The sequence below is a fragment of the Strigops habroptila genome, chromosome 1 (assembly GCF_004027225.2).
Source record: "Strigops habroptila isolate Jane chromosome 1, bStrHab1.2.pri, whole genome shotgun sequence".
In the NCBI taxonomy this organism is placed as follows: domain Eukaryota; kingdom Metazoa; phylum Chordata; class Aves; order Psittaciformes; family Psittacidae; genus Strigops; species Strigops habroptila.
Window position 1 is genome coordinate 143,851,102 of NC_044277.2, and position 27,424 is coordinate 143,878,525.

General features: G+C 41.8%; 1 protein-coding gene across 4 annotated transcripts in view; it reads left to right on the top strand.

Moving 5' to 3' along the window:
* The window catches only part of CPNE4 (copine 4), a 258,007-nt gene that overhangs the window by 62,705 nt on the left and 167,878 nt on the right, over window positions 1-27,424 (top strand). For 3 of the 4 annotated variants that reach the window (XM_030491563.1, XM_030491588.1, XM_030491570.2), the window contains one exon: window positions 16,689-16,876. In XM_030491563.1, coding sequence (XP_030347423.1) covers window positions 16,689-16,876 — 188 coding nt within the window. Of the gene's footprint in view, window positions 1-8,916; window positions 8,939-16,688; window positions 16,877-27,424 lie in introns of those variants that run through there. The other variant, XM_030491578.1, reaches the window with a different exon arrangement.

Sequence of the window (27,424 nt, forward strand, 5' to 3'; positions counted from 1 at the left end):
TTCAGTGTTAAGAGAAGAAGGCTAAGGGGGACATGGTCTTTGTGCTGTCGTCAGAGAAGACAGAACCAGGTTCTTGGAGGGATAGTGGTAGGTTGAGTGGCAACAGGCACAAGTTGCAACAAGGAAACTTAGAATAAATTGTTCCCAGAGATGGTGGTCAGACACTGGAAGAGAGGCCCAGAGAGGCTGTGGGATCTCCATTCTTGGAAGTAGTCAGAACTCACCTGGATTGGACCTCCTTTGAGCTAGGAATTGGAAATAGAGACACCCACAGGTCCCTTTCGACCTAAATTACTCTTATCAGACAATTTGCCTGCCTTAACTATATTGAAGCCCCAGTGCAACTTGACTTTAGCAATACAGTATCTTGTCAGACACTGTCACTCAGTGTCAGTGACTGAGAATTAAAGAGCTCCTTTGTGGTATCATTGCCTAGCATGGTGTAGGTATATTCAAAACTATCTCACTTGGAAGCATTATCTTGGCAGAAGCCTGAAGTGGAAGAGGCAGCTGTAGGTTACTTACCATAGATGGAAAGAACATAGGCTGAAAAAGAGGAGGAATGGAAAAAAGCAATCTGAAACTTGCTATCTGAAGTAGCAGCTAAAATAGACATGCTGCAGTAATCACTTGACTGAAATGGTTTTCTTAACATGTTGCAAAATGCCCGTGTTCCTGAAAAGGGGGAAATTAAGAGCCAGCACAGAGGGTAATTCAGGTAGGAAATGTACTTTCATGCCAGACTGTAGCTTATGGTAAAAATCTCATGAGAAGAATAGGAGTTCTCCTCTGGTAAGTATTAAATATTTCTCTGTGCTATTTCTACCTTCAATTAAGTTAATGTTTAAGATGTCTCTCTTTATGTGCTTCATTTAATAACATATTACACAAGTGAATCATTTGATGAATTCTTCAGTGAAATATAGAACTAATTTTCATGTAACATCAGGAAATTAACATCTAACTTTGATGGATTACTCTAACTTAATATCCCGGCTCAGTTTTTGTTGATGTATTTACTCCAAAGTTGAAGCAATTTAGAACACTAAATGGTATCACTGTGCATTCCATCTCATTACAGACTTAGTGCAGCAACAGTCAAGCACCTGGTTATTGTATAATCTTGTAGATGGCAGAAATTATAGGTGAAATTAGCATTTTGGCTCCAGATACATCATTCACTGGGTCAGATCTGAATTGCTGTAATGTTTGTAATTGGCAGACAGTGCATATGACTGGAACAGTAAGATGCTTTTCAAAGGGCATAGCTTTTCAGAATGTTTTAGAACTTTCTGATACATCTTTTCCATAGGTATCAAGGGCTGGATTTGATACCACAGACCTACATAGTAAATGCTACCAAGAAGCATTTAAAAATCTGTCACTGAGACTCTGATATTGTGAGGACATGCATTTGCTATAAGCTGTGTTTTCTAATGTTTATTTGTGTGGTTCCTTTGTTTGTTCTTTTCCTCTCCAAGCATCTTTACCTATGTGGACTGCTGGCAATAGAGAATAAAATACAAAACAAGTCTTGCAGTTAAGAGCAACAAAAATTAAGATCTTGGGTTCCATACTCATAAAAGCCTTTCAAATATCTTCTGTCTGGAGTTCCCTTACATCTGCGTAGACTGAAGAGTGTTCATGCATTAGACAAGTAGTTATATGAAATTACAATAACATAATCTTTAAAAAATGATGAGAAAATCTCTAACTATTGGACCTCTTTGACTGGTTGCTTGCAGATCAGGGATAAGACATGGATAAACACAGAGTACATATAGAATCATAGAACGGTTTGGGTTGGAAGGGACCTTAAGATCATCTAGTTCCAACCCCCATATTAAGTGCCTTGTATAGTTGGAGTATTCAAAGACCTATTTGAGTGTTGTCTGTTGGTGCAGTTGCATTTTGGTTACTGTCAATATGCCAATATGTCAATACTGTCAATTCCTAATTCTGGAAATAGGTAGGTATAGAACCTGATGGTTATCCTTTTTAAAGTTAAAATCTAGATAGAAATACTTGACCTGGGAAGACATTGCTTTGTGCTCTGAGCAATGATCAGGTTGTAGTGTGTCCTCAATTTTGTGTTTTCTTTAGTTCTTGGCAACTCTTGTGGCTATTTGGAACCCAGTTCAGTTACCAGCGCTCCTTTTTGGCATCATGGGGTATCTACTGAGGCTTCTCTGTGGGCTTTGTCTCTTCTATGCTCCTCAGAAATACCAATCTCTACATGAGCGTAGGAAGTTTGGCCAGGCTTGTTTTGATGTTTCTGTCTCTTGGTGGTGAGGCCAAGAACATGACACTACAAGTTGTTGTCAGTCAAGTGCAGGGTGTGCAGCTAGTGTGGAGGAACGACAGCCACAACCAGACATTGCAGTTTGGCCTCACACCTTTATTTTTACCAGAACTGTTAAGCATCACTTTTGAGCAAAGTGCTGGTAACTCTTTTATTTAGGCTTGTAAAGCTTGCTTGGTATTTTGTTTTGTTATTTCAGACAAACCAGCAACTTGGACTTCTACCTAAGCTATGCTCAAGTGAAATGCTTGTTTTCTTTCCTCCATGATACACTTACACTGCTGCAATTTATCCTCATCACTCTCTGAGGTCTTCCACCACCATATGAAATGGGCTGTTACATCATGGTGACCCTGCTTTGCTATCCCTTATCTATGTGATCTCCCTGATGCTTTGCAGCTGCCTCTTAATAAACAGTGTAAGAGTTGTTAAATTCCTATTTGGAAAGCAGTCGTGTTCAGCAGAGAGCAGGAGGCTATTACGAGCTTCACAGGTTTGGAGAGAAAGCCCAGGAATGTCTTCAATAACCTTCAATTCATACAGCACTGTGTATAGATAATCTGACCAGAGCTATTGCAATTGTGAAGTGGAAACATCTGGCTGGGATTTCAATAGCAGCCTCTTGTGTCTCTTCTCCCTTGAGTGCCATCACTGCTGGCTTATCAGCATTGTTTCCTCTCATCATTTTAGCTAGCAACTGTAGTGGGTGGTTCATTTTCTTTATTGTACTTTGTATAAGCTTTTCCTTTAAAGACAGAGGTATGTAGCTAAAGCCCTGTGCAGTATGTGCCCAGATCTTAGGGGTATTGCTTGCCTGATGTGAACTTCATGAAATTCTCTCCATCCAGGCTGTGGTGTCAAGATCAAGCAGTTGTTATGCTGTTCCTTGTGTGTGGCGGTTTGCAGTAGGACTTCCATCAATACTGATGATACGAGTCCCTTTGTTTTTGTGTTTGTTATTTAGGAACTGAGAGCCCCTTCCCTCCATCTCCAAACTCTGTAATAACTCACAGAGCTGAATTGTTTTACCCTTTTGTTATCAGTATGCGCTAACAAAGGCTGATGGTGACTTGCAGATTTCACAAAGATGACAAGCTCTTGTGTATACTCATAAATTCCTTTTAGAAGAACTTAAGAGACAATCTTTTGTCAGAGAAAGTTTTATAAAAGATACTCCAAGTAACTTGCTTCTCACCTATACTTGACAACAAAGATGTTTCTCACGTCCCGAGAACTCCTGAAGGAGAGAAACATTTGAAAGCTCTTGGTGGCTTGGATTCCTAGAGCTTGTTTTCAGAAGCGATGTTAAACCAAAGCCTTGGCCCCGTGTCAGGAGGAAGTAGCTCCACTGTAACGTTGCTGACAAAGCTCTTTTGCTTCCATGGGCCAGGTTAGGATCTATGTGAGGCTGCGCTGTGTCTTGACACACTGGGGCCCGGCTTTGATAGCTGAGCAGAGCACTGTTCCTGTGGAGCATGGACACGCCAGCAGAGGAGTGGTGAGGCACTGGCACCAGCAGTATGTTTGGCATTGGTAAGCTTGTTTGCTGACAGCATTCTGAAATTGTTGTATGAATCAATTTGATAACCAAAAATAGCTGCTGGCTTCTTCAGAAGCCCAGTCTGTCATGGTATGGGGATACTGTGACTGTGAAGCACTTCCAATAGGGAATAAGATATAGCTCCATAGAGGAAAGTCAGACTGAGCTAGTAGAAATGAATCTAGGAAGGAAATTAACACTGCCACCATAAATATAATTTGGCTGGCAGAGCTGCATCCTCTTTAGGATTTTCTGGTGCCTACAATGTGATTGTATCCCTTGCTGATGTAGCCGAGATGGTGGCAATGTGTGCTTGGCCTAAGTCACATGGGTGACTCTAAACATTTGATCTTGAAAAGAAAATAGTAAGTGAATGACAAGAAGGTGAGAAAGGCTCATGTTCTAACTTAAAATAGTTTAATGGTACTTATACTATTGGGGCTTATAATGGTACAAGCCCAATCTGTCGTCACTAAACCTCTAGCAAAGGAAGTGAATTCAGGACTGGCTGTAGTCAGGAGGCAAAGCCAGCCATTGCCCAGCAGCCCGCTGGGGGTAGGCAGGCTGCTTCTTGTGTATCAGAGTTGTGGCAGGCCACAGGAGTCCTGGTTGGTGCTGAGGAAGGGATCAAGCATGTTGGGGGAGCAACTATGAAGTGAGTTGAACTCACTTCATAGAAGTGAACTTTAAAGCTCTGTCCCAATTTTGGGCTCAGCATGGCTCCAAGAACGTTCCTGTGTAGTAGGTAAGTTCAGTTTTTCTCTCACTGCTAAGAAGCCCTGAGCCAACCTGTAGTAAGTATGCCCTCTGGTTGCATTGCAAATGCAGGAACTAAATGGTGAATGGGAAGTTCTTCCTCACCGTTGTTCTCAATGTGCCTGTCTCTGGATTAGCAGCAGAAAGCAGCTTCTCCTGTAGGATCATTTTTATGCTGCAGGAAAAGCAGTTATGGCCATCTGTTGAGGAAAATGAGCAGTTTGCAATATGTTACATCTGTAAATGGATAAACTCTTCCAAGCATTACATGTGTTTATGTACATACATTGGTGTAATTGCATATAACTGAGGAATACAACTTGCTGCTTCCTTTCCAAGTAACAAGTGATAGGGCAAGAGGAAACGGCCTCAAGCTGCGCCAGGGGAGGTTTAGACTGGAGTTGAGGAACAATTCCTTCCCCAGAGGGTGCTCAGGCATTGGAACAGGCTGCCCAGGGCAGTGCTGGAGTCACTGTCCCTGGAGGTATTGAAGAGACCTGTAGATGTGGTACTGAGAGATGTGGTTTAGTGGTGGCCTTGGCAGTGCTGGTTTAATGGTTGGACTCAATGATCTTAAAGGTCTTTTCCAACTTCAATGATTCTGTGATTTCCCTGTAGCAGTGCGCCAGTGTGCTTTTGCAAGGTGGATAGTAACTGTCATTTCAAATGTAAGCTCGCTTTTCTTCAGAATCAGCTAATTATTTTAGCTCAAATGCATTCGAAGGCTCTCAGCTGGGTTTACGTGATAGCAGGATTGTGACTGCTACACCTTGGAGTGCTGGGATTATTTTGTTCCGGGTTTATCTCTCTCTGAAGTATAGTGGAATATCCATTAAACTTCAATTACTTAAGATTCCATATGGTAACAATATTGTAAGGGTTTGGAGTTCTTGTTAAGACAAACACTATTTTACTTTCCATCTATTTCCTAGTTGGGAGAACTGATTTAAAAAAGCAGCAAACACATACCCTCAGAGTGAATAAACTTTTTTCCCCATGTTCCATTTGTTGTATCGCTTAGTACAAGCAGCAAACTAAAATGGCAAAGCTGAGAGAATTGTAACGGCTTTTAGTGATAAGCAATCAAATCAGTTTCACGTGCTAGTAGCTCTGAAGTTGTTGATTAGAGAGAGATTCAATTACATTTCTGCAATTTACTATGCTCACATGTTACTTGCTCACAAACCACACATTGTTTGCATGTAATAGGTTATTTTGTGTGAAGCTCCTCAGGATGGTGTTTGATATGGATTCAGTGGTTCTGAATGTAGCAGTGGCTAGTCCCTGTGCTTACAGCTGTGCTTCAGGCATCATCTCCACAGACTCCCAAGAGTCAAACCAATAGGCAAATCATTTACTTATTTGACAGCCTGAATTTTACTGGGGCTTCACGTTGTTCATTCCTGCTCATAAATCCTCAGCTCATGGGCATGAATGGGGAACACTGGGACTGTTTTCACTTGGCAGTATTGAGTTGAAGGATTTGGACAAGCATATTTAAGAAAACAAGACTGTGGGTAAGAGGACAACTGTAGGACTAGCTCTTAGCAGTATGTCAGCATGTGGATAAGCCTGTTTTGTCTCTGGCTTCTACACTGTTCCCAATAAAATATATTCTGTTATGCTATTAAGACACCAGACTCTCTTAGAAGGTGTCATTTTAGAAGCAGCACAAGTATAGACCTTCTGTACAAAGCCTGTAAGCTGGCTTTGCAGGGGCAGACTCCTTGTGACTTGTATGAATCCAGTGACTGTAAATAAAGCAGATTTGGGTTAATTCTGTGGGAAATCTCTGCCTCTTGTCCACTAAAAAGCATCGCTGCTGCTTTCCAGTAGGGGAGGAGCCTCTTGTCTGATTTATCCCTAGGGAAGTTGTTTCGTTCTCTTACCTGTTCATTCTCCTTGTTTTCTGTATTTTTAGGTTTCTTTTCCCCTGCATATTACAGCATTGGAAGCAGGAGGACAGTGGGAACTTTGTGAAGTAAGAGGTGACTGGTGGCATTAGCTACATAGGAAGGGAACAAGGTAGAATCTTAGGTTTGCAATTCTAGCAATAGAATATATGTATGTTAGCTGCTGGCTCTTACATTGCTTTGCGTTGCATCAAATGAGTCTGACTTCAGTGGAGGCCTCTCTGAGCATCCAGAATTGAACACGTACAAGCATCTCCCAGTGCTCCAGTTATTGTGGTGTTTTCCCCTCCCTTAACTGAGATGGGGTTATTTGTACTGGTGCAGCACACTTTTGTACAGTGTTCTGTTATACGTATCTCAATTTCTTGCCAGTGACTTTCCCTTCTCCCCTTACAACTGAACCAGCTGGTTCTATGGTAATGAGTTCTTTTGAACTGTCAGTGTGTTTATGTTTCCATTTACACTGCTGGCACTTTGTTCTGAACCTTCTCCCCTTCTGTCCAAATAGATTACTTACACTATCAGATCTGTCTGATTGTTCACTTCTGTGGATTCTCCAGGTCCTCCTTCCTTACTGAGTTTATTGCTCATTTTACAAAGGGCTCTTTCAAACTTTGGTAGGTATAACTTCAAATAATCCTTGTTAATTGTTGCATGAGTCAGAGAATCAAAGGGAAGGAGGAAAAAATCCTCTTTTTAATTGCAGAAACTCTCCTGTGGAGGGGTCTAGCTAACCTATCGACTTCTTGTTATAGAGTCAGTTATACTGAGATTCATTTTCACAGCTGGCATTTTATCTGTATTAGCTGTGATCATTTCAACTTCTGCAGCAATTTATAACACAGTTGATGTTGACCAGAATAATTTTTTAATACTGATAGAAGAGTGTTGTGCAGTGATTAGAGATAGAGCCGATAATCGTGAGTCTGGGAGCATGGTCAACAGCAAGGAAGTGCGTGACCATGTTTTAAGATAGTACTGTTTTTTCATGAGAAGTTGTTTTCCAGTGATGCACAGAGGAAGGCCAAGAGGGCACAGCTGCAACAAAGATTAGATATAAAGAAAAACAATAGTTCATAGTGAGGTTGGTCAAATAATGGAAGAGGGGTTACAGAAAACCCTATGCTATGAAAATGCTACAGTGAAAAAGATGTTGCTTTACAGAGGAACCTGAGGGCAAAGAACACCGGCTTCTGTGGCTCATCACTGGTTCCCATATACATTTGTAGTAAAGATGGATCTGCTTTCTCTGCTATCACTCTGGGCTTTTTCTTCAGTCCTGGGCCAGCCAGGTGTCTTAGTGAGTTCCTGATTAAGCACAAGGAATATTAATTTCATTAACTTGCTCTATCAGGACTTCCTGATGAATTCCCATCTTTCCTCATTTGCACAAAACTTATTTGCCAAGCACACAGTCGTACGAGAATGAATGGGTTTGCTTTCCACAACCAAGTAAGCCTTGTTGCCAACAACTGATAGAGTAATCGATGAGACTGGGAATTCTCAATCACATAAAGGTTCTTAAAGGAAAATGATCACTTATCTCCATTAGTATCATTCTCTGAAGGGATCCATGGCCTATATTGTGCTGGAACTGAACAGGTAACTAAACAGAGGAACCTTTTAAAACTCTTCTGCCTAACACCCAGCATCATTTCATCCTTTTCTATAAATCTTGCTGTTGCTGTATTTTGTATAGCTTGGTCTCACATCATGATGGGAGATAGGGTAGAAGCAATCCTGAAGGTCTGAGAAATGCACATTTAAAGCAAATGAATAAGTTTAGTGGCATTTGGGTTAGGCCTCAAGAGGCAGTTCTGAAGCACTCGAACTCTCTGTGCCTGACGATTATTTTTCATTCCTGTGTTGCCGAATGATAAAGTACACTGGAAGAAGACAAGACTGCTTGGGGCACTACATTACTAAACCACCTATTGTATTGAAATCAACGGGTTATTTTCTCACTGACTTCTGTGGATCTCAGATCAGACCCTATAAAAAGTTTAGTATACTTTGGAAATGGCATTGTATTTAATCAGGTTCTGCTTATCACTTAAAGTTAGTGATATCACCTAAAAATGAACATGAGGACTTAGATTTTGATTTTGCCAGAGGTGTAACATAAATCGAGAATCTGGAAGAGAACTAGAGGAAACAACTTTCTAGTGCTCCAAGGACCTTATTTCTCATTTTTTCAACATGGAAAAGTGGGGTTTCATCTCTTTCCAACTGTGGAGCACTAACTGTTTTCTGATAGTCTGAGTTTTACGGATTTTAAGCTGCTAACTGTACACTTGGTTTTCATATTTACTTTTATTAGACTGCAAGCCCTGGAAGATCCAGAAACTGTAGGTTCAAAGCTTTCCACCTGGAGAGTTCAGCTGCTCCTGTGCTTTGAGGACTGAATGTCTCTCCTGTATGTAATTTGTAAGTATAAATAAGTAGGGAGCAGCTAGTGCTACAACATCCAGTGCTTTTAGGTCTTGCCCTCTTTTGGAGGCACTTATTCACAGCTCTTACTTCATGTAACTCTACCATTAGTATTTCCCACTGCATGCACATACTGTAACCATCATTTACCTTTCCAGGAGCACGGTCTTGCTGTTTACTTTTGCAGAAGCAGACAGATGCTATTGGCTTGTTTTCATTTCATAACCAGGGTGCTAGTAAAACTACTGATTCAGACAGCCCTCAACATGTGGTGATGGCAAACCTGCAGCCCCCGAATTCATTTGTGTGTACTTTGGTCTGGAGTACAGGTTTCTAAATAGCAAGCCCTGTTTCTAAATGTGGAGCACACTGGTTACTGCCTTTTAATCTCAGCATCTTTCTCATTTCCTACTCATTTATTATATGAACTGAAGGTGAGGCTGAGTGTGTGTGTTTCCCTGACTCTTTGCAAGGTGCTGTAGAGAAGCAATCTCTTCCTACTTCACCCAGACAACTTGCACAAAAGCTTTTTAGAGGTTTTATGTGTGTCTAAGAGAGAAAAATTACAGAGTGGGGAGAGGAGAAAACTTGAAATCTGAATTCAGATAACATCTGAGATTTATTTCATGGTGAATCTAAGGAGCCTGGTTGTATTTTTGCAGTGAGGTTCACTAAAGCCCTGTGTGGATCACCATTTTATAATGAGGAGGATGTGAATGGTTGTGCGCTGAATTCAAGACTTTTAGATCTCGGAGAGAGGCACATACTGTTTGTATTTCATATCACAGATATCCTTACTTTTGTAGGCACTAGATGACTAAACATCTTTAAGCAGTTCAGTCCCTCTGAGACGAGAAGGACGTAGCAAACGTGGTTTTGAATATAATCCAGTTATCTAGCAAGGCACAAACTTCTGGACTTCTATGCTGTTGCTTCTAATGAAATATCTACACAGAGGAGTCTTTGTAGTACTAGCTACCAGAAATGTTGGCTCATGTCTTTCAATTTTCTGCATGGTTTTAAAGCCAAGGGGCCCAAATCACAGATTATTACCCGCCTGTGCTAAGCACAGGAAAAACAACAGATTCGCAGAGGCAATCTGTACCCTAAAAAGTTTATAAATGGATTGTGTTCTCCTTAGTCACAGAGTAGTAGAGGTTGGAAGGGACCTCTGCAGATCATCTGTTTTAAACTGCTGTTCAAAGCAGGTTTCTTAGGGCCGTGTCTGGACAAGTTCTGGGTATCTCCATGGACTGAGACTTCACAAGTTCTCTGAGCAGCTTGTTCCAGTGTTCAACCAACCTGACAGTAAAAAGTTTCTTCCTTCTTTAATCTGATTTTTCTGTATTTCAGTTTGTGCCTATTGCCTCTCATCCTGTCACTGGGCACCCGAGATTTACCTATATGAATGAGATCCCTCTGAGCCATGAATCCCTTAAAAAATGTCAAAAGAGCACATTAACTTCTACTAAATCAGCTCTAAGTATGCCAGAAGTAGAGTATTTTGGGGAGAGTGGAACTGTCTTCCAAGGTCCTCACTTTTTCTTTGTATTCCATGGTGTACATGGTGCTACCAAAGTCTTTCACACTTCAGGGTTTTTTGTGGCTACCATAGTACATGTTTTGATTTTGTGCTTAAAAGCACACAACTTTTAAGGTTTTTTCCAGTTACTCCTGCCTTCTTCTTTGCTGTTTCACTATGGAGAAGTTTAAACCACCGCAACTCCTGCCTTCTTCCTTGCTGTTTCACCAAGGAGAGGTTTAAACCACCACAACTGTAAGGCCTGGTTGTGCTCCCTTGTTCTGTGCAGTCTAGCACTAGATAATAAGTTTGTGGGGGAAGCATATGATGATAAACTGTTAACCTCTTTTCCAGAGGAAATGAAAGAGAATGTATGCAGCAATGAACTGGAAACTTTAGTATGTGACTTATCACTTAGTTCACTTATTTCCATATCTCTGCTATCACTTTCTTCTCACAAATACTGCTCTTTTTCAGTGAATATTAAAGCCATGTGGACATTGAAGGAATAATGAGGTTCTAATGAAGTGGAAGAAAGGAAGTATGTAGCAAAGAAAAATGAACAATTTATTCCTCCGTCAGTAGTGCATGTAGCGAACTGACAAAAACCTTCTGACGCAATCTAAATTGTTTACATCAAATAATACCTTTTGAACCACTTTCAGTAGGCTCCAAATCTATTTCCCAGGCCCCCAGCTTCCTGGTAACATGACATCAGTGCAACAGCCCAAGCTGGTGATTATATTAAAAGAAGAATATAATGGGACAAAAAAATAACACTGTGCCTTGATCTTTTCCATTGATAAATTTAGAAATTGTAAAAGCTGAAGTAATAGTTGTAGTGAGGAAAAGAAATATAATTTTATACTTACCCACTGTTCTAAAAAAACAGTGTATAATTACTGTGGGAGGAAGAAAAATACATCTCTCCTCCTCACTCTGCTACTTTTTCCCCTTCCCTTTAGTATTGAAATCATCCAGTTTAATTAAATCACCAGCCTATTTCTGCACAAAGGATGACATTTCATTAATGATGTAAGATGTGCATGAGACAGAATTAACCCAATTTTCAAACGGATTTCAATTTGGAAAGGGCAACATGTAAAAATGTCTTGTAAATGTGTAGGATGAGCTTGTTGAGCAGCTTTCTGAAGGAGATGGGATTATAAAATGATGAATAATTAGACAACAGTTCCTCCTCCCCCCCCCCTCAATTTCTAACAGTCTTTTTGTAATCCCAGTTGATGGAAGTTTAGGTAACTGACATCATATATCAAAGATATGTGAGAAATAGAATGAAAAAACCAAAGTTGTGATGATTGCCAGCAAAATACATATAAATACATAAAACTTTCTGTAATTTTTAGCTAAATAGTAGTCTTCAGTGGCTTTGTCAAAGTTACCATCACATTAATCTGTTCTCTTTTCGGTGAAAAAAAGGCAACAAAAAGAAGAAAACTAGTCTCCCAAATAGAATTTTGAATCATCGCTTTTGGTAGCAATTTTTCCAGACACTTATTGTCATGCTTAGTTGAGGCAGGAGATGTCAGGTCCTCTTGCATGCAGATCACTGCTTCTCAAATCATGAGTAGGTCTGATTAGTTCTGACGTTCAGAGTACAGGCTGGATCCATGGGCTGTGGCCAATGGGATGAGGTTCAACAAGGCAAGTGCTGGGTCCTGCACTTGGGCAACAACAATCCCCTGAACCGCTCCAGGCTTGGGGCAGAGTGGCTGGAAACTGCTCATGGAAAAGGAGCTGGGGGTGCTGATTGATGGAGCTGAACATGAGCAGCTTGTGCCCAGGCAGCCAAGAAGCCAACAGCATCCTGGCCTGTATCAGCACCAGTGTGGCAGCAGGGCCAGGGCAGTGACTGTCCCCCTGTGCTGGGCACTGGTGAGGCTGCACCTCGAATCCTGTGTTCAGTTCTGAGCCCCTCACTGCAAGAGAGACATTGAGGTGCTGGAGCGGAGCCAGAGAAGGGCAACGGAGCTGGTGCAGGGCCTGGAGCACAAGTGTAATGAGGAACGGCTGAGGGACCTGGGGGGTTAGTCTGGAGAAGAGAAGGCTCAGGGGGGACCTTATCGCTCTCTACAGCTGCCTGACAGGAGGTTGCAGTGAGGTGGGGTCGGTCTCTGCTCCCAAGGAACAAGTGACAGGACAAGAGGAAACGGCCTCAAGCTGCACCAGGGGAGGTTTAGATGGAGCTGAGGAACAATTCCTTCCCCAGAGGGTGCTCAGGCATTGGAACAGGCTGCCCAGGGCAGTGCTGGAGTCACCGTCCCTGCAAGTGCTCACACCCCGTGTAGCCGAGGCCCTCAGTGCCATGGGTTAGTGGTGGCCTTGGCAGTGCTGGGGAACGGTTGGACTGGATGAGCTTAAAGGTCTTTTCCAACCTGGTTCCTTCTATGATTCTATGTAAGGCAAGTAAAAAATGACATGATGTGGGGGCACATAGATTGATACACTGAATAAGCCTGCAATCATGGAATCACCAATCAATGTACACTATCATCTGGTTTGGTTCTACTATCCATAAAAAGAGACAAGGCAATTCAATCAAATGGCAGTTCTGCTTTTTTACAGGAGTCTGTTTTCACTAAGAGATACATGATTTTTAAAGCTTGTGCCAGGATACTTGGAAATTACACACAACAATATCCAGGAAAAAACCCACATTAATTTACTTTCAACCAGTCAATTATTAGAAACAGACGGATGTTGCAAAAATAAATGAATCCATGTTTTGGAGCCTTCAGACAGTGCACTGAAGAATGGCACAGCAATGTCAATATGGAAATTAATATATCTGGAGCTTGAATAATAGAGTTCATATAGCTACGTAAATTTGGGGGTAGCAAACTGAGCAGTGTGGATAGAACACAGCATTGCATACACGTTGATTCAATGAGTCCTTTCATCTTGTGGAGTGAATAAGGCAAAGTTCCCATGGGGAAAAAATGGTACATAAGCATGCAAGTATGTGAAAAGGCAACCCTCATCTTCTGGAATTTTTAAACTCTTAAAATCTTTTGGGATTATCATGTTAATACTGCACATCTGCTTATGTGTGTAGATGTCTAATTCTCTAGGTTTATTTCAAAGATCCACATAATTATGCTGTGGGATTTTATCATATACCACATCCAGATCTGCACCACAGCTCTCTGACAAGAGAACTAACAGTAACTAGCAAGTTGACATCCCTAGAGAGGATGTTGAATACATTTGGGCATTGGGTTTCTCAGCTGGAGTCACCCTGGAGAAGCCACTGTGGGTACTACTTCTTTTGCCCTGTCTTTTTCAGCCTATTGCTCTCCTAAGCCCTTTCTCCCTCTCCTCACTTCTACACTTGACTCTTCCTGCAATCCTGTGTTGACTCAGCTCCTTCTCCTCACAGAATTCTCCAGCTGAGCCCCTGATTATTCTCGGTCTTGCCTCTCAGCTACCTGTACCATTTGCAGTGTTTCCCTATGCCAGATCTAGGTGTCTCTCTTCTTACTCTTCTCCTTTCACTTTCCTTCTTCTGTGAGTTGCCTGTACTTGTCTTCCTCTGAAAAATTCCTCCCTCCATCAGGGCTTCGTCTCGTCATAGTCTATGATTTTTTTTCAAGTTTTCCAAAATTGCAGCCTCACAGCCCTTCCCATCTGCCTAGTTCTCAGGTCTGGCATGTTGAAGCTGAAGGTCACTCCCCTTCTCCCCTCTCAGCTCTTCCAAGGCCTTTATCAATCCTATCATTCCTATATGCAAAACCCACTCCTACCACATTGGCCTCAACTAGCACCTGCTCCCCAGTTTCAGTCTTCCTTTCCTATGCTCCAACTTCTTCTTTTCCTAGGCCCCTTGTTTTTCTTTCAGTCTGCTCCTTCTTCAGTTTTTTAGGCCATTCCACTGCAGGGGCTGTGTGTCAACATCAGGAAGACAAAAAGACCAGCATATCTTCAGTACTTTCTATCACAAAACGGCCCCCAAGAGCCAGACATTTCCAAAAGCAGTTTACCTTAAGCAGGCTTGCAGCACCAAGATGAAGCTGTCCTGGGTTCAGCTATAGCAGTCATTTTTCTCCTGCTTAGTAGCTGGTGCAGTGCTGTGTTTTTTAACTTTCAGCCTGGGAACAACGCTGATAACACCGATGTTTTTAGTTGTTGCTAAGTAATGTTTATTCCAACCAAGGACTTTCTCAGTCTCATGCTTTGCCAGGGAGGAGGGGAAGCCGGGAGGAAGCAGAGACAGGACACCTGACCCAAACTAGCCAAAGGGGTATTCCATACCACAGCACGTCATGCCCAGTATATAAACCGGGGGGAGTTACCCGGAAGGCCCAGATCACTGCTCGGGTCGGGCTGGGTATCGGTCGGCGGGTGGTGAGCAATTGTATCCTCTCCCCTTGTTATTTCACTAATCGTTATTATCATTGGTGGTAGCAGTAGTGGTTTTGTGTTATACCTTAGTTGCGGGACTGCTCTTATCTCAACCCATGGGAGTTGCATTCTTCCCATTCTCCTCCCCATCCCTCCGGGAGCGAAGAAGGGGGGGGGAGTGAGCGAGCGGCTGTGTGGTTCTGAGTTACCGGCTGGGCTCAAACCACGACAGAAGCTAAGTACTTAGAAGTTTTGTCATATTTTATCAAGGTTTTCACTGGCCACGTGTGAATGGAGTTTGTTCGGATGTACACAACCTGGTTAAATGCAGTCAAAAGAGAAGGGGGTTACAGACTTTATAATGGTTGCTTGTTTTATAAGCAATAAACAATATGTTCCTCCTTTACATTTCCTTTGAAAAAATACAGCCACACATTTTTAAACAATGGAATTCTGTTAATAATTGTCACATCATTGTCCATGGCTATTAAGATCCATGAAAAGACTCATTGTGCTGTTAGGCTAGAACCCAGTTCCCTCTGCTTGCTGTTGCTTTCAAGCTAGGACCGCCATCTTGCCATCAGTGGCATGAACTGTCCCAGCACAAAACTCTTCTTACTCTGAATTTAGAAATATCTTTCTAATTTTGCCTTTGTAATTCATAGGAAAACTGGATCTTCTGAAGGTGGTGTTTGGGGGGTTTTGTTTTTATTTTTAACCTCACGGAGTTGGGGAAAGAACCCTTTCAGTGCCTTATTGCCAGAAATCAACCTTGATCAAAACAGTTCTCAAAAATCTTTAACATCTGAGAAGAGGGTTTTGTGAAAGAGGCAGTGAAGAGGTTTGAAAGAAACCACAAAAAAATCTGTTGATAATTTGATAAGATAAATCTGCCCTCGAAAAATGTGAAGTCATTTTTTTGCAGTTCTTATGTATGGGCTAAGGGGGTAAAGGCGCTAATCCTGGTTTGGGCAACAGGTTTTGAGGGGTCAGGCTCTGAAGCTCAGAACAAGTGAGCAAATTAGTGTTCCCATATTCTTTATTCATGCAGAAATGATCATAGGGTGATTTTGGCCAAGCTCTGTGTTAAAAATCATTTTTACTCTCTTCTTTTGAGAGTAAAGGCTTGAGCTACGAGATTGGTGGTGGTGTCTATACTGACGTAAGAGCCAGAGGTTCCCAGTATTCCAGCCATCTGTTCATGTTATTCCTGGTCCAAAAGAGCAAATACTGTATAACAACAAGGTTTGTCAGCATAAATATCTTCTCCTTCTGCTTAGAACACCAGTCTTGACTACTTGCTTAGGAATGGGGGAAGGTAACCTTCTGCAGTAAGTCTGAAGACAGAGAATGAAATGTATTTTGGAATTTAAGGTTTATATGAAAGGGCCTTTCTGTAGAACTTACACAAAGGGTTTGTGTAAGATGAGTATGCTTTTTTGATGGAGCATGGTGAAATGGAAACAGATAGGAGTCCTGGACAAATTTAATTTAGCCTTGTTTCTGGAATAAGGTGTTATCATGAGAAATTCCAAATTAGCAGCCCATCTATCCTTCAGCATGGGGAAACGTAGCCCTATAGGCAGGAACAGAGCTAGAAATGGAGATCGCAGTTCACCCCCCGAGTTCAGGGGCATGGTGGAAAACTTATTTCTGAGCTTATGTCTAAACATACAAGATGATGTACTTCTTTGTTCTATAGCTATTCTTCTGATTTTTATTCTCCCCTTCCCCTCCTAGCTCTGGATCTCATTCACAGTTATGGGGTCCCACTGGCTAGCAGAACATGGCTTTGGCTTCTGCATGAAAGGAAGGACTGTACTGTGCATGCACTGTTCTTACTGGAACTTTTCTCTCTTTCAGGAAAAGGAATGCAGAAAATGAGCAACATCTATGAATCAGCAGCCAATACCCTGGGAATTTTTAACAGCCCATGCCTGACTAAAGTGGAGCTGCGAGTTGCATGCAAAGGCATATCAGACAGGGATGCCCTCTCAAAACCAGATCCTTGTGTCATCCTTAAAATGCAGTCACATGGCCAATGGTTTGAGGTGAGTGTTTAACCAAAATTATTATTTTGGTGCTTTAGTATGGCATAGACAAATTGAGACACAATTCAAATGGCAAGAACACTAAAGCGAAGAAGCAAATTGAAGCCTGTGGCATAATCTTGTAAGAGCGAAAGGAAATTTTCCATTAACTCTAACACACTTTAAACCAGACTCTCTGAATGACACTTTAAACTTCTCTTTGGAGTCTAGATTAAAAATGAAGATGATTATAGAATGAAGCATCATAAAACTTTTCCCTTTAGGGCCTCTTCTTTCATAAAAGCTATGTAATAGCAGAGATAATGATAGTGACCATCATGCATTCCAATCTAAAGAAGAAAAATGGTGTGGGGGAGAGGAGTACTTATTACTGTTGGCAGGGAATTTATTTGGGGACAGAGTAGCTTGATTTGCAAGTTTTGAGCATTACAGTTGAAGTTAGTAACTTAAACTAATGCATTTGCCGTATTGATTTGCCTTGTATTGCAGATTGCATGCTTGATTAAAATCCCACTTAGTGTTGTTTTACTTAATCTTAGAAACCATTTGTTTGATAAATGGAAACAAGATGTCTTAGAGACATAAAAATTGTAAATAAATATCATTAGAATGGAATGTAATATTTGAAATGAAATCTTGTTTGTTACTTTACTTGAAAGTTGCACTTGAGTGTTTGTGGTTAATCAAGCTAAAAGGTGTGAGTTTTAAAGGGAAGTATGTATGAGAAAATTAGGAATGTATTAAATCCAGTTCATTTTGAGTATTCATCCCTCTTTTCAACAGCTTCAGCATTCAGAATAAGATTGTGTTATCTATCAAAAGATAAAAATAAGAGTAGCTGTAAGCATATGCAGAAAGCAAAATTCTAAATGGATTCTTTTATAATTCAGCATTTTCAGCCAAGTTTGTCAGTCTTTGGGGATCTTGTTCTGGTTATTCCAATTATGTGGGTGTGACTTACGGACCTCTGAAACTTTTTCCAGTGCAAGGTCAGCACCAGCATAGCAAAGTTGAGGTGTTTTTGGTGGCATTCTTCCTCTTTTCTTAGTTGGCTGCTGTGGAACCATTAGATAGGTCCCCGGTAGAAAAACTGTCTATAAGTAGGAATAAAATGCTCACAGTTGTCCTAGTGCTAGAAAATCAGTGTCTGCATGTCATTGAAATTGAAGGTGATACAATAGTTAGCTCTAAAAAAAGGTAATTCTAGATAGCTGTGCAGAAAGGAGCATTTAGATGCACTCTATGGAATCATTCAAATAGTAGAAATGAACCAAGCAATGGACTAAATGTCAAAATTAGTGAAATGCCCCTGTTCGGAAAGCAAAGATTCAAATCTTTTGGGCCATTTCAGTTCTCTGAAGAACAGAGTGCATTTCACACAGTTTATCTGTGGCTACTTATGAGCAGGGTAAGTAGCTTTAAGTTATGTATTCTTATGTTGTAATGGAGATTCCCGTTGTATGACATGGGGTTTAATTTGGAAAGTGATTGTCTGAATACAGTAATTCTTGCAGGACAGATCTGCTCGCTGATACAGTTCTCATCTTACGTCAGTTGCTCCTGCTGTCTATTGAAAGTCCAGGGTGTTCATTTTAGGATGGACAAAAAGTTTTTATTAGTTCATGTTCCTATCAGTGCTTCAGAGCTAAACCAGCTCTGACACGATGAGCCTTTTCCTATCCTGTCCAGCACGTCCTGAACAGAATTGGTAATGAAGTTTCAATTGCTGAGCTAAATCGAGCAGCGTCAGGTATAGCCAAAGACATGATTTGGCTGAAAGAATCTCCTGACGATGACAGCCAATGATCCAGCAAGACCTGAGACAGCAGACAGACTGATATTTTTTACTTTGAAATCTAGTTACCAGGGAACTGAGTATATTCAACATAGAAATCACTCAATTGCAATCCAAAGAGGAATGGATCTGAAGACTCTTGCATCTGGATTTAGTGACTTCATGAAATTATCTTATATCTTTCCAAATATCTTAAATCCCTTGGAGGTTGGATGCTTCCAAATAGATTGTAGCAAAATCCTGTATTACTGAAACAATAGCAGCGTGAGCAGCAGGTCAAAAGAGGTGATCCTGCCCCTCTGCTCTGCTCTCGTGAGACCCCACTTGCAGCACTCTGTGCAGTGCTGGTGTCCTCAACATCAGAAGGACATGGAGCTGTTGGAGCAAGTCCAGAGGAGGCCACGAGGATGATCAGGGGCTGGAGCACCTCCCATACAAAGACAGGCTGAGAACATTAGGGCTGTTGAGCCTGGAGAAGAGAAGCTGCGTGGAGACCTCAGAGCAGCTTCCAGTGTCTGAAGGGGGCTACAAGGCTGCTGGAGAGGGACTCTTCATCAGGGACTGTAGCGATAGGACAAGGGGTGATGGGTTCAAACTGAAACAGGGGAAGTTCAGGTTGGATCTAAGGCAGAAGTTCTTCCCTGTGAGGGTGCTGAGGCGCTGGCACAGGGTGCTCAGAGAAGCTGTGGCTGCCCCATCCCTGGCAGTGTTCAAGACCAGGTTGGACGGGGCTTGGAGCAACCTGGTCTAGTGTGAGGTGTCCCTGCCTATGGCAGGGGGTTGGAACTGAATGATCTTAAGTTCCTTTCCAACCCAAGCCATCTGTGATTCTATGATTCTACATGCATACTGATCACATAATCTGGTTGTGGGAAGGATTTATGAACATGGAGCAGCTGGGTTGAAGGTGCCTGAGATCCAGATGTCAAGGTTGGTTTTTTGCATATGGTTGTGCTCTTGCAAATGGGTGCTTTTGAATTGTATGAAAGGTTCTGAGGGCTGAGTGCACAGCCCCCACTGGGAAGATGCATTGAAGCTGGTGGGCTCAGCCTGATGGGATTGCATTGTGTATGCAGCCAGAGATGCTAGGTTGGGAGGGATGCAGGCAATCCGTGAAAGTGAGGAATTGCATATTTATCTCAGGGAAAATTCTGCTAAAACATGTCAGCCTGCTGTTGAGAAGAATGATTTTCAATTCTGCAGTACTGTGTGTGCATATGTATGTGTTTGTGCAGAGTATACCACCCGCACATCTAAATATAGAATGAAAATACCCATGCTCTTGTAGAGTGGGTAGGTGCTGTTTCCAGAGATTTGCAAATGGCATATATGTATATATATACATTATTATTTTCTTTTTTAATATGGTGCTTTTTCTGGGGTTTTTTTTTTTTTGTTGGATTGGGGTTTTTTTCAGTCATGGAAGGGGTGTAGAGGTCATATGGTCCAACCCGTGCTGCTCAAGCAGGGACAGCTATGGCCAGTTGCCCAGGACTGCATCAGGCAGGTTTTGAATCTATCTAAGGAGGGGAACTCCACAACTTCCCTGGGCAACCTGTGCCAGTGCTTGGTCACCCACGCAGTTAAAAAGTGTCTCTTGATGTTCCTGTGTTTCAACTGGTGCCCATTCAGACAGTTTTCAATCCACCTCACTGTCTGCTCTTCCAGCCCACACATCAACAGCTCCTCTATGATGATCTTACAGGCGGACAGTGTCAAAAGCCTTACTGGAGTCCAGGTAGACAATATCCACTGCTCTCGCCTTATCTACCAGGCCAGTCAATTCATCATAGGAGTTTGTCAGGTTGGTCAAACATGACTTCCCCTTGATGAAGCCATGTTGACCACTCCTGATGATTTTCTAATCCTTAATGTGCCTGGAAATGTTTTCCAGGATTAACTGCTTCATCACCTTCCCAGGAATCGAGCTGAGATTGTGTGGTCTGTAGTTTCCTGGATCATTTGAGGGTGGCCACATTACTCCTCGGATTTGAAACCATTAGGAACACATGCAGAACATGGGCAAGTACTCTAAGAAGTTTGGGTGTTGAACTCAGTTCTGGCACAGAGATGCTTGCTGGTTTTTCTTCCTGCCTGAGTAGATGTTTTGCTATAAGCAACCCCACACGTGCACAAAGGTGCACACATACCTGCCCTCCACATTTCTCTGTGTATGTATGTTGATGCTCTCTGAGAAGTACTGTCTCCACCAATCTAGAATTAAAATGATACCTCGTGTCTCGCAGGGAAATTGGCAGTTTACTCTTTCTCTCACAGGGAGTTTGTATTTTCAGCTTGAGGTGACAAGGAGTGATAGAGCAGAATTGAAGATTATGTTGTCCATATGTACTAAAAGACTGACCTGAGGCTGAATTTTAGCTCTTCTGGCCTTAGTTTTAGGCAGGTACACTTGCAAGGTGGCCAAATGTTGTAGTTGTTAAATTGTTTGTTTAAGATGATCATTTGATGGCTGTTTTTTCATATTAATTTGTATGTGTTCAAGGGGTTTAATTACTGGAATAAGCTTCAGATGATGAATGACTGAGTGGAGTAGTGGAATCAGGCAAAGGTACATGATGATGAACTCCTTTGCTCCAATGATTATATACCCACCTGCAGTGCAAATGTCCTTGTGTAATAAGTGTTAATTGCGTCTGTCACTGCTGTCTTCAGCTGAGATGTGCAAGCACTGAAGTTCTCATCAACTACATATTCCTAAGAAAGTAGTTTGCGCCTGTTCACAGGTTGTTACCTGCACGTAGCAAGTACACATTACTTTGGCAGTAAGTTGCCAAGCTGTGTCTGGTCATACAAAATGCTTAATCTTCAAAATACAAGACATGATGTTTGCCTTCTCATAGAGTTAAAGACAAATCAGAAGACAAAAAACCTAAATGGCATTGAGAAAATGAACAGCAATTTTCACAGTGAGGGAGGAGGAGGTGAATATGGCTCAACGTAGCCAGATGGAACGTGATGGCTGTGAAGGTGGTGAGGCACTGGAACAGGTTGCCCAATGAAGTGGTGAATGCTCCATCCCTGGCAGTGTTCAAGGCCAGGCTGGACAGAGCCTTGGGTGACATGGTCTAGTGTGAGGTGTCCCTGCCCGTGGCAGGGGGTTGGGGCTGTCCTTTCTAACACTAACCATTCTATGATTCTGTACCAGTGGAGCCTACTATAAACAGGGTACCTAGGAATCAAAACTATAGGATGGACACAGTCATGCTCATTTGTATTTGCTTTTCTCCTTAGTCCTGCTCTTGTGTTTCATTTATGAATTGTTCCAGCATCCTCCTTCTTCTGCCTCTTCATCCACCTCAGCTCCCTATTTCCATTCCCAGCACCTGCTGCTTTGTTTTGTTACTCTGCGTATTGGAGGATGGGGAAGATTCCCTGCCCCTTCCTAACATGGGGAAAGGATCTGAAGAGAAGACCTTGAGGCAGACTTCAGCTACTTGTTTCCATAGATACCCAAAAGTGTCTCTCATGTTATCCATCTGTGGCTGTTACAGACCACTGCGGAAGCCAACAAGCCATGAAATAGGGGAGTCTGTGGGTTGACTCTGCTAAACGGTTCCAAAATAACTGTGAAACCACTGTGAAGAGGAAATAAATAAATAAACCAAATAAATACATCTTCAGTTCATGTAAGATGAACAGCATAATAGAATCATAAAATCACAGACTGGTTTGGGTTGGAAAGGACCTTAAGATCATCTAGTTCCAACCCCCTGCCATGGATAGGGACACCTCACACTAGATCATGTTGCCCAAGGTGGTTGAATAAAATAATATTACTAGTATTCTTCTGAATTTTCCACTTGCTGATTCATTGTAAGTCCCTTGTTCCTGTATTGGAAGAGCCACTGTGAAAATTGCTGTTTGTTTTCTCAATGCCATTTAGGTTTTTTGTCTTCTGATTTGTCCGTGACTTTATTAGAAGACAACCATTATGTCCTGTATTTTGAAGATTAAGCATATCTAACCCATCAAGGAACATGGATTAGTTTGCATGGTGGTTTGAACCATGTTTATTTCAGAATCTTTTAGAAATGCAGTGCCAAAAGCACTATCTTCCCATAGAGATTTTTAGGCAGCAATTTGGGATTTATTCTCTGCTTTAAAGAGCTGCAAGGCTTCACAGTGGGATGGTTTATTGGATGTTTGGTGGCTTTTGGGATATTCTTTTTTTCCAATAATAGTGAATGGTAGAGCAGATTCCAGATATATCACTTTCTGATTTCACTCTAAGATTTCAACTTAGTAAACAAACATCCTGTATAAAATGAACTGTAAGGAATGAAGTAACAGTAAGATGAACATACCATCTTGTAAAGATTTTTCTCTGACAAAGAAAGGGAGTTACAAAGTTCCATTAAGTTGTTTTGTATCAGATCATGCACAGTTTGGTGGCAGGGAGGTGCTTTCACTGAAGAGCTGTTAGGAAATTAGCTCTTCTCATTGCAAATGAATCAGAAGTTTCTTCACAGCTTTGGGGGTTCTCCTCTCTATGTAGAACAGGGCTGATACTGGAAATGCTACCTGCATTTTCTCTGGCCAGAACTTTAGGACAAAATCTTTAATGAAATACTGGATTGATTGTAAATACCTTTGGATTCATGCAAATCTTGGTTGATGAAAACCAGCGGGGAAGAATTGACTCCCATCAGCAAAGAAAGGCGATGAGATTCTTTATAATTAAGCCACCATGTGGCTAAGGTCCTTGCTTTCCTAACTTGGAGCTTGTAATCTAGTTGATTGGATTCTACTGCCTGGATCTCTCAGGTCTTCAGAGGACTTAGTCTTGTGCACTGGTGTGTGCACTGCACATCTTGCAGGCGATAATCTGTTAGCGCAAGTGTTGATTACTGACCTTTCGACCTAAACCGAAATGGGAGCAGTCCTGCTGCATTTATTTCCTGAGGAGTATTCCTGGAAGATGATGCTTAAGAGTTTTTCAGGTGCCATTTGACTCCTCTTGTTCTAACTCATCAAACAGAAAGCTGGGATTTTACTTACACCACAGCAATGCAGCTGTGTATAGTCTATTGTATCCTCCTCATTCCATATTGTACTTTTCTTTCTTCTTTTTCATTAAGGGTACATAGATGCTAATGCATGCTGCTTTGCTTCAGACTACTTGGTAACCTCTGTTGCTGCCAAGATACTCTTATTAGCTTCTGTGTTTTGCTGCTGGTAAATTTTCCTGAAGTCTTTCTGTATGGGTGCACATGACAAAGACAGTTCATCTTTTCGAAACACCACTAGAAGTCTGCAGGGTCAGGCTGAAGGCTAATTGAATATTCTGTCTCAGTCCATTCTCAGCCTGAATTCATCTAATTGGATATTTTACTTTCCAAGCGTTAGTCTTTTGGAAGTATCCTCTGTTCCAAGGATTTGGCTGCTGAAGAGCTCCTGGCATGAACACTTCCAGGAAAAAGAAAAGTTCTCCACATGCAGGGAATCGACTGTGAAGTCTTCCTCCATATCCTACAGAGCATCTTTCATAATATCCTGTTCGACTCCTAATGCACTGAGTACGTTTTTATAAACATGCATAATCTCCAACCCTGGAATTGCATTTTATATTACCCTTCTTCTTAAAAGAACAACTCTCTTCCTCTCCCAGGTCTTTTCCAACTGCTTGTGCAAAATTAAAAGTCTGAAAACTAAAGGCTGTAAATCTTTTGTGTTGGCAAATACGTGATTATAAGCCGGTACTGGGAGTTTTTTCCTCCTGTGCCCAGTTCAGAAACATGAGCATCATTAGGTTTTGATGAGATTTTTCTTTTTACACCCCAGGTAGTAATAAGTGACTATTTATTTTAAATCCATTTTATAATAGCTCTTTTTTGCTTTCATCTCATCCATTGCTGCTGCTTTCTTTTGAGCCTCCTCCTTGTGTCAGCATTTAAACATAGCCACAGCGCTTCTTTTCCTGTCTTTTTAAATCAGCTAGTCCTTAAACTTGAACTCATTTAAGTCAGACAGATTGTCTCAACTGAAGTCAAATACTGTCAAAGTGAATCAATATATATGGACTATCATAATGTTCCACTAGCTCAAACAGCAATTGCTGCCTCTCTAGTACAGTTTGTGAAATGTAATGCAAGCACAAAGGAGAGAAAGAGGAAACTTGCATTGTAGAATCTGTTTTCTTACTGAGACTGGTCAGGTTTGGGTGCTTCCTCTCTTACCAGAGCTGTGGGATCCCCTGCCACAGCAGCAGCAGGAGGATGGCTTCTGGCTGTATCTGCCCAACTAAATCTCTGCAGGTCCCCTGTCTTCATGTCATGGCAGAGGGAAGAGTGTTTTTTATCATAGTTTACATAAATGAATAAAACAAGTGTACTCCTGGGAAGTCAGGAGGGAGCACTTACATAGGTGGTAAAAGCTACATCGTCTCTCCCTGATCCTGTGGCCTGGAGCATCCTCTACTGGGAAGATCTGCTGTTGGGACCAGTTTCCTGGAGACTTCTGCCTGGTAAATCTGCCTCTGGAAGAGCCATGGAAAGAATCAAAAGACTTGTGAGATCACATAGTCATTTTTGCATGTTAGAAAATGGTTATCTGCTTAAAAATCAGTTTAATACGGTACTGTCTGGTATGAAAATCTGAATGACCTGGTCTTGTTCACCTCCTGTTTCAGTGTCCAGTGGGTCAGGGATTGTGGAAATGATTGAAGAAGGTTTCTTGTGACCAGTTTGTGTACAACTGTACTCCAGCAGCCTTCTTCAGTTAGTGTGTGTCAGTGTTTTTACAAGCAGCACTATGCATGGCTCTTCCTATTTGTACCTGTGGAGGAGGCGGCCGGGCTGGGTGCTTGGTTGCCAGATTTCTCTGTGCCTTTGCAAACATGGTGTATTGTGGCTGGCAGAAACATCTTGAATAGTTTTGAGCTGCCTGAAAATTTTGCCTTCATCTTAACTGTTGAGTAATTTGGTTGCAGACAGGAAACAGCAAGAAACAACTGGGAGGAGTTCTCGCTTATTCTTGCGTTTATCATATTTGGCCAAAATATGATGGCTGACAAAATATGACTGTTTTATTAATAAAAGCTTTTTTTTGTCTCAGAAACAGGGCCCTGGAATTACTTCCTCCCCCTGCCCACTTGTGAATCTTTCTTTGCTATCATTGCACTTCCATCAGGATTTCTAACGATCCCAAGTTTTGCATGCAGATACTGCTGCCTGTTTGATGGTTCTCAATTCATGCTTTTTACAACTTTTTCTCAGGTTAACTTTCCATGAAATCCATGACTCTTAAACAGTGTTCTCAGCTATATTAATAAACCAAGAGTTTTCTAATATTTACTTTTTAAATGAGGTCAAACCTTGTAGTTTTGTTGTATGAGCATTCAAAATAGCTTCAAAATTCTCTAAGGAAGATACCAGGAAAAGGAAGGCTTTACAGTGCTCCCACTGCTTTGTTTACACAGGATGACTGGCTTGGTAATCTGTCACAGTTTTTATGGTTACAGAACAGATGTGAAGTTCTCTGTCACACCTGCATACTAGTGTATGGCATTTATTAGCAGTACTCTTCATATTATCCAGAGGGTCAGGAAGAGATGTGAGGGCTTGCACATATCCTCCTTTCTATGGCTAGCTTTCTCCTGCTGAAAGAAATCAGCCTTTCTCTCAAATCTCTAGCAGTAATCCCTGATTGCACAAAAAAAAAGGATACTTGATCTCTTCTGTTCACTAGCATTTGAGGACAGCCTTTAAGCAGAATCATGGCCGCCTCAGGTAGAGGTGCTTAAAGGGAAGAGATATCTTTGTTTGAGTGTGGGGCAGAGGCAAGGTAATGTGGACTGAGAATGTACAGGTGGTGGGAAACCTTTGGCTGTGGCTCCCTTGAAGGTCAAAATAGAAGAATTGACATCCATGAAGGATGAGTGAAGAAAGAGCTCGCTTTCCCTCCATCTTTCCCTCTTAATCAGGGGTAGTGGGTTCAAACCGAAACAGGGGAAGTTCAGGTTGGATCTTAGGCAGAAGTTCTTCCCTGTGAGGGTGCTGAGGCGCTGGCACAGGGTGCCCAGAGAAGCTGTGGCTGCCCCATCCCTGGCAGTGTTCAAGGCCAGGTTGGACACAGGGGCTTGGAGCAACCTGGTCTGGTGGAAGGTGTCCCTGCCTGTGGCAGGGGATTGGAACTGGATGAGCTTTAAGGTCCTTTCCAACCCAAACCAGTCTGGGATTCTATGAACCCAAAAGAAAAATTCTATTGTTCTGCATGGGAGGAGTTGCCACACCAGCGGCCCAACAGTCTTACTCATTTGCTCCCTTTCTCTGCACTTTAATCATCTATCCATCAGATACATGGTGTTTTAAACTTAGCTGAAGAGTCTAAGGCTGCTTTTATCATGGGAAGGCAGATGCACATTTCAGATCAGCTCAGTGATACGCTTTCCTCTCCTGAGCTATTTATTACAGATATTCAAACTTCACAGATCTCCAGGACAGATTTTAAGCCTGACTTGACTTCAGTAGTCTGACAGATTGTGATAAACCTACAGTAAAGAGGAACCTGGGATTTGGAGCTAGTTTGTAAGTAGATAATTCACTTGATTGATTCGGTACGCTAATTCTTAACCTACAGCATCAGAATGGGATTGAGATTGTCAGCAACTTGATCTGCTTCTGCTTTAACTGGGAGGAGTCTTGGGGCCTAATTCATTGTTTCCTGAGGGGAAAGAAGAGTTATGAAACTCTGAGAATAACTGATATAGAAAAAACAGTCTGAATTACTGCAAA